The sequence below is a fragment of the Crocodylus porosus genome, unplaced genomic scaffold, assembly GCF_001723895.1.
Source record: "Crocodylus porosus isolate Cpor-Errol unplaced genomic scaffold, CroPor_comp1, whole genome shotgun sequence".
NCBI lineage: Eukaryota > Metazoa > Chordata > Crocodylia > Crocodylidae > Crocodylus > Crocodylus porosus.
Window position 1 is genome coordinate 53,606,869 of NW_017728947.1, and position 8,309 is coordinate 53,615,177.

General features: G+C 38.0%; 1 protein-coding gene across 1 annotated transcript in view; it reads left to right on the top strand.

The window, feature by feature from the left end:
• Positions 1-4,589: 4,589 nt before the first annotated feature.
• The window catches only part of LOC109321619 (cytosolic phospholipase A2 epsilon-like), a 53,819-nt gene continuing 50,099 nt past the window's right edge, over positions 4,590-8,309 (top strand). Inside the window, exons 1-2 of the mRNA XM_019552352.1 lie at positions 4,590-4,695; positions 6,032-6,118. Coding sequence (XP_019407897.1) covers positions 4,600-4,695; positions 6,032-6,118 — 183 coding nt within the window. The 5' untranslated portion in view covers positions 4,590-4,599. The remainder of the gene's footprint in view (positions 4,696-6,031; positions 6,119-8,309) is intronic.

Below are 8,309 nucleotides of genomic sequence, written 5' to 3' on the forward strand. Positions count from 1 at the left end.
GTTGGCTGAAGTCTAGCACTTCTCCCACTGGTGTTGGTATTGCATAATCCAAATATCAAGATTTTTCCCTAGCTTTGAAGTTTGTTTATCTATTTTGTAAATGTGTGCCACAGTTTGTTTTAATGCAAGTTGGGTAGCAACCTGTTAGAGAGGGTGTGGACAAGTAGGTTACAAAATATCTTCCCACAGATCTATGCATATTGATTACGTGCATATCAATAGGTACAGTGAATCTTCAGTTATTGTAAACCTGAAGACAGTTCTCCAGATTTACAAAACAAAGTAATAAACTTAATCCCATCCACACACCCTCCCAGCTGAATGCAACCAATTTATCAATCTCCCCAACTACAAACAATATTGCAAAGACCTTATCATCTCCTGGCTTACAAGAGAAGACCCTACACTGACAATGCAAGAAAATACAAGATGGAATACATCAAAGCTTGTAGTTGACAGTACCTTCCTGAAATCTTCCTGAAAGATGCTGGGCTTTAGCTGATAAGCAATTGTAGCATCACAGAAACAAAGACAAATGAAAATATCCTTGAGATAAAACTATATATCCAATAATTAATGGTCACAACCTCTTATTTATATACTTAATGAATAACACTTGAGACTATAACAACTGTGCAACCAATAGCAATGTACTAAATGCATATGAAGCTCAATCGCAATCAGTGCTTTGTTACATCTAAAAACAGAAATAAATGCATAGTGAATATACTGGTTTTGTGTATGATAATTAGACACTCATAAGAATCAAAGTACTCAGTGCAGCAGACGTATCAAATATTGGATCAGAGAAAGGGCACAGACAGAAGTACAGCTTCCTATCTTATCATAGCACTTTACAGGAAGCACTATGAGTTAAGCGGTACCTGGAACCCAACAGACATTTGCTGTTGGGTCCCAGGGATTGAACTGCAGCTTGGAATGACTGCAAATCTGTAGCTGCTCTCCCCTAGCCCTGGCCCTCCCAGCCCCAGTGCTGTCTTCAGAATTGGAGGTGAGGGAAGGGAGTCACAGGAGCTCAGTTTGGGTTTGTCCAACCAGCAGTGGAGGGAGGGGCAGGTGGATTGGAGGCCTTCCCAAGGTGAGGGCCTCCAGTCCAACAGCCTGGCCCTCCTGCTCCAGCTGGGCAAACACCAGACAGGACTCCCTCTGCTCCCTTCCCCACTTCCCATTCTGAAGACAGTGCTGGAAGCAGAGCTAGACAGCATCAGCTATGTATGTGCTGATACAAGTAAATGAAAGCGCTCTGCTTTGGAGTTCCTTCATCTGAACCCCCATGTAATAAGGGTTCAGATTGTCATGGGATCAGGCCCTTTTCAAGTGCTCTGCAGCCTTTTTATGCATTTCTGTAATGGCATTGCTGTAGAGTACTTTTTCCAGGGGCTGATTGCACAACAACATGTCACTTGTGTCAACTCCCAGTGTGTTACTTTTCCGGTAGTAAGAAGCACCGACAGAATTTGTCAGAACTACTCAGGGCTTTAAAGTCTCCTGTTCTGTCTCTATGGAGCTTCCACCTATGTCTTTTACTGTTCCCTCATGCTCTACACTGCTTACTTCTTTCACTAGCCTTAGGCTTAAAATTCAGACAACTGATATTTCCACTTCTGCCGGAAGTGAATTTAATTCAGTCACAAAATTAATCCTGGTTACGAGCAAAACATTCCTTTTTCATGAAAGTTCATATAAACAAAACATAAATGTTCATGAGCACTGAATACAGAAAGAGTGAGGACGACAGATTACAATTCTGTTCTTAGTTTGCCAAAATATTTATGATAAGTTTTCTCACTGTTCATTTGATTCCAGTCAGAAACCAGTGCAATACTTCTATACCCTCCCATGTCATGACCAAGACATTTAGGAGAACAAGGAATGGAGGCAGCATATTCCAAAACCTAAAGATGTTCGTCAGTCTAAATCAACCATGCCAAAACACTGTAAGTTCCTTAGTGAGTACTACATTTCAACATAAAATCATTAGAAGTAGTAACTCAGATGTTTTTTGCTAAATAACTGATTCCTCTTAAAGATCATTAATAAAAGCTGTCACAGAAAGGGTAATCAGGAATTCCAGACAACATGGGGACTAATAGATACAGCAAACACAAAAGGGGCAAAATAATCTGCAGTTTACTAGCAGGACAACTAGAGTCACTACTTTAAATCAAATAGGTTATTGTGGCCTATTGATCTATTTTAAAAAGTCTGTTGATACCTCATTTTATAATTTTCTTGTTTACCAGATATGATCTCAACACAATCCTTTTTTTAATCAAGTATTCTGGAATTTCTGTCTTAAAATTTGTGGGCTGCTGAAATATGGAGTATAAAGTTAATTCTACTTAAAAAGTCTGATTTTTATTCTTCAAAAGGAATCCTTTACATTTTGCCACTCTGAATTTTAATCCTGACATTGTTGCTTTAAATCTAATGTAGCATCTGCTTTACTTCTAATATCCTCCAAGACAGTCCTTGTATAATGTTCCTCATGAAATTGGTCAGAGGCAAACACAATTCTAAATGCAGATTGGAGGACATGTGAAGCCTCCTACCTCACTGAAGTATGTTTAACTGGGGAAGCCAGTTGATCAGCATTTGAGACCTGTGCTTGGGATGTCTTCATTAGTCTTGTTGAAGAAAAAGGGCCAAGGTTAGCTTGCCTGGGGAGGGCTTCCATGCACATGTTGTCTCACATGAAATGCCACTGGACCAACAAGCTATTTCCTGCCTTGGCCATTTTCAAGAAGTGCTGCTAAGCAGAAAGCCCCAAAGCTTGTTTCTGAGTGACTGTAGTGTGAATCTTTGCAGATGTGACAACTAATTTGGTCAACAAGTAAAGGAAGCCATCAAACACAATTAAACAAAGCACAAGGTCTGAAAGAAGCTAAGGGAAGACTATACATTAAATAATCTACGTACAATATATCATAGCTTGATCTTAAATAATAGTAGTGGTGACTGAAGTAACCGAATGTGTTAGATGTTATTTTGCTATAATATATTCTTGTTAAAATGGTTAGATAATTTGTAAAAACAAAAACAGCCTTGCCAGAGAAGACCCAAACTAAGAAGAAGCAGGCCAGTGTTGAACAACATTCCACACTGGGGAGGAAACGAGATAAGAAATATTCCCTCTTTCTTTCCCAAGTACGTAAATCCTAACTAATTGACAGTTTCTAAGTCCACAAGAGATCAGGTTCAGCACAGTTCCAAAAGTTTCAGTGAAACAAAGAAATACAAATAAAACCAATCAGAGATCATTTATTAAAACACTAGAACTAGCCTTCTATAAATATTGGGCATAGGCTGGTGGGAAACTTAGAGAAATTCAAGACGTGCTGCCAATCTATGTGCCACCCTCCTACCCCCTCTCCAGGCTTCCCAGCTAATATAGGTGAGGTTCAATGTTCTGCTGGGTAGCTAGATGGACTTCGGGTTAAATATTTGTTTTCATGTTTTAAGGTGCAAGTAAATAAAAGGTTGGGCCATAAACTTGTTTCTGCCTCTTTTATCAGTAGCCTACCCACAAGCTTACCTATAGATCTGGGTATAACACAGCCTTGGGAAAGCTGGTCAGCTATCTGTAATAGGTGGCTCTTGAAGGGTGCTCCATCATTCTCATATGTCTTGTAGGGAACTTTCACTCTGTCAGGCACTAGCACAGCACTTTTTTCAGTTAAATTGAGTATAAGTTCTCAGAGTTTCAGCTCAAACTGTCCCTGAGCTGTGGCAATTGTGCACCTGAGTCTAGACCCCGCCAAGGCTTCAGGAGGGTGCCGGGCTACTTTCTCATTGGAGATGGAAATGCCAGGGCAAGAAACTGCAGAAGTAAAAGACTTGCAATGTGTGAATCCAATGTTCTGAGTTGGTGACTGGTTTGTCGTCTGTAGTTGTGGTGGTAGTTCTTGTTGCAGCCTCTGTGTTTATCTGCTTGCTTGTTTAGGAAAGTAAAGATTTTTATTTAGGTCACGTATACCCAGAGATGGTGATGGGTTTCTTTTTGTGCTCTTTTGGTTGAACAGGAACTCTGTAAAATAAACCAGGAATTTCACTTAATTTACTGTATTAAATTGCTTCATCTAACATGGGCTTCCTGATGAGGCTGTGTAGAACTCTATCCTGCTACATTGCCTTACTGTGGAAATAACTGAGTTCCTGTCTACTCTGCGTAAACATGACAACCCCCCTTATCTATTGGTGAAGTAGTGTCCTCAACATTGCTTTTCCCACTCCTGCTGCTATATGGAGCACTTTGGATTTCTTTTTCCCAATTTTCTACAAAGGCGGGGTGAATTTTCATGGTGCTTGTACATACATGCCAAGTTAAAGAGATGGTCTTCAGTACTTCATTAGATGAAAAAACTTTGGACCCTTTTGCTTTGCTGTTCACCCTTCCCATGAAAGCTGCAAAATAAATCTCTTCAGATTCCATTCAGGCAATGTGTTCCTCGTCCTCCAATGATGGGAGGAAGCCGGGAGAACATTCCTTCATTTAAAGAAATGAGGTGGGTGGAGTTCTAGTTCCTTTTATAAAGTAACTTCTAATTATTGACTCCTACCAGTGGAAACACAGCAAACATGTCTCAGGACCAGTATCCATTTCAAGACCCAATAGGAGCATATGATTTGACCACAATGGAAGCTGCAAAGGCATCGTGTGCTGGTTTGCCTCAGGTAAGAAAACCATAAAATCAACTTCACCTAAGGTTTTGGTTCAGCATATAACAAACTCCTGTTAGTATTTGTGCATTAGTTGCTGGGGATGACTGGGGAAGAAGAAGAAACAAGATAATACCTTAGCCTGAAGGGAGTTAAAGTCTTAGCTTCATTGAAATCAATGGCAAAATTCCCATTGAATTCAGTGGAGCTAAGTTTTCACCTTTACCTAAACGGGAGCTGGCAATAGGCTCTGGGGAGAGAAAAGGAAGGAAAAACAAGAGAAAATGAGTGGAGAAGGGAAAACATCTCTGTGTGAGAGGTTTTTTTTTTTTACAAGAAATTCATATCACATGTCTTGTTTTTGTTTTGTATTTTCCATAGTTTGTCTCTTTTCAATATGAGTAAGCTGGTTTAAAAAAAGCTTAATTTTTAAAATGCTTAAAAATGGTTAATTTTTTTCTGCTGAAAACATGTGATTTCATTCCAGCTGAAAAAAATTGTAAACTCATGTCAGTTTCAACAGAACTTTTGAACAAAAAAACCCTTTTGTGATGACTCAAAATAAAATCGGACATTTGACATGTTTTCCCCCCTAGCCTTCCATTTCATTTTGTATTCTCTATTCTATTCTGAATTGTGTTTAATAAATTTAATATTTCGGGTGGTTTAGAAGTCTGTCAAGTGTTGTTTTGTGTCCCTTTTAATTGGATGAGTACAACATATTTTACAAAATGTTTAAAATAATGAAACTGAAGCTTTCAACATTTTTGAGACAAAACATTTTATTTTGATCATTTCAGCACAAAACACATAACAACAGAACATTTTTAATTTTTTTAACAACTTTTTGTTAAATTTCCATTGTGGAATTTTTTAAAATTTTCTCTTTTCATTTAAATTTGAATAATTCATAATAAAATGTTGAAATCATAAAAAAGTATTCATGGAACAGATTTTCAGTAGTGATGAGTCTTAAAAGAGGGAGCAGGCATTAGAAATATCAGATCCTTAGTGGAAAATCAAACTTCAGCTGCAGACAGCATAGGAAAGGAGTTTTGTTTTTATGATGTTGCATAGCTAAGATGAGACTTCCTTTCATTTCATTGAAATGAGTACCACCTATATGGGTTTTGAAGCCACCTGGCACACCAGTCATTCCAGTAAAGCATGTATGTGGGTACAAAATGACCTGGCAATTGGTTTGCTAGTGGGAAAACTGAGACACAGCAGGGTGTAATGAACAACAGCTATAATTTGGGGTTTCAGCAGGTATTATTGACATTTAGAACTTGTAAGAAAACCTGACAGTATTTTTTTCAGGTTGTTTTTTCCTCTGCCTTTCTTTTTTCAGGACCCATACTTCAGAGCACAACATTTAGGAAACTATGAAGTTGAGAAGCAATGCCAGGGTTATGTCCAGCAGAATAATCAATTCAAGGTACTAAAAGTCAGAGAATATCCTAACAAGCCTACTGTAAGGTTTTATTTTGCTAGAGGGATGAAAGGGTGAGACAGGTTTCCTAGTCACCAACTGTTTTACCTGATCATTAGTGATAGCAACAGTTCCAGTTCTACAAGTGAAACACCCTTGTGTTTATCATTTCAATTATTTAATTTCATTATCATTTGTGAGTTTCAAAATTGTTCTTTGTACTTCTCCCTGTGTTTGATTTGAAGCATGGGGAATGTATGCTCTTTGATGAACTCCATTACTTACAAAAGGAATTCTGTTAGTGTAATTTCTACAGTAAAATATTTGACTGGGCCAAATTCACCAGCATGGTACAGTGCTGCAACTTTATCAGCTTCAGTGGACTTGAACCTTTCTTTTCATGGCAGGGATGTTAAGTGTGATTAATCTGTGGGTTCCAGAATATCTCCTCACTCTGTGCCCTGTTGAAAATCAATCATAACAAAGGGTTTCACAGGAAGCAGGAAATATTGAATATATCACTATTAGTTTCAGAATTTGCATAATGTAAGTCACAAAGTTCTTTTTTATATTCTCATTAGACATCAGTGATATTTGTGAGAGTTCCAATTTTGTTAAGTTTTTCTATCTGTCCAGTAACAGAGTGAACGGGCAAGTAAATGGCAGATGAAATTCAAGTAAATAAGTGTAAAGTGATGCACATCGGCAAAAATAACCCAAATTATACCTACACACTATGATGGGTTCTACATTAGCTATTAGCACACAAGAAAGAGATCTGGGAGTCATTGTAGACGGCTGTAAACAAAACTGCAAACATCATTACACCCCTTTATGAATCCATAGTGCATCCACACTTTGAATACTGTGCCCCACAGTTTTGGTCCCCACATCTCAAAAAAGAATATAGAAGAATTAGAGAAGGTACAGAGAAGGGCAACAAGGGTGATTAGTGATACGGAGGGGCTTCCATACGAGGAAAGACTAAAGACTATTCAGTTTAGAAAAGAAATGCTTGAGGGTGGACTTGATAAGGGTTTGCAAAATACTAAATGGTGATGAGAAAGTAAATATGAATTTATTATTTGCTATCTCTCATAATACAAGAACTAGGGGTCACAAAGTGAAAATAGTAGGTAGTAAGTTTAAAACTAACAAAAGAAAATCCTTTTTCACACAGCATGTAATTAAAGTCTCACTGGCACAAGATGTTGTCGAAGCTGGTAATTTAGACAGATTCAAAAAGGGATTGGACATATCCTTGGAAGAAAGGTGTATCAATAACTATTGAGCATAGGAGTTAGGCATACAACCTCTGAACCAGAGCTTCCTAAACCTTAAATGCTGGAGGTTGCAAGTGTGAGAGCAACAGTGGGAAAAAATGCTGCTTATACCCAGTTCACTCTCCCTTTCAGCATTCATTCTGCCACTGTGACAGAATACTAACCAAGATCCACCTATGGTCTGATCCAGTAAATGATAGTTCTTACATTAAAAAAAAAAAAAGTAAAGTATTTTTATTTTTAATGTAATAGACATTTACTCCCAACCTTAACTTTACCTTTAAATACTTTTGGCTTGATACCCCTTATGTATTTAAACTTATGTTCTGAGTAATCAGGAAGTCACAGGCAGAGTATTTCCACAAAAATCTTGGAATTGGGCATTCTCTGTTGATCTTTAGAGCAAAAGAACTAACCAATAATAGTACCAATATATAATGCAGGTGGCTGACAATTCTTGAGTATCTGAAAACTGGAGGCAATCTTCTGCTTTTTTATTAAGGTTTTAGAGATGATTATGATCTGGACCTGTGACTCTGGGGTCAGGAAGAGCAGGTGAGACAACACTGGGTCCATTAGTTTTTGTTATTAATAACTACTGCTTATAGGAAAGCCACATATTAAAGGCACTCAAGTGAAAAAGCAAGTGATTTGGGCTATCGGGTCATGGCTTTGCAGGTAACTACATGTCTCCCTTTTGAGCTCAGTCTATATGCTGTATTTGTTTCCTAATATCTGATCATGATAAGGACTTGGGTTAGGAAAAACTGGTGGTAGACAGATGGGATGCTAATGGACTCTTCTTGATGAAGGATTTTTTCCTATATTTTGTGCAAAAAAAATTCAGAAACTGCGCATGCTTATGAAATCCACTTGTACCTCGGTATTTGTTTGGGGCTTCTTCTTTCAAAGCC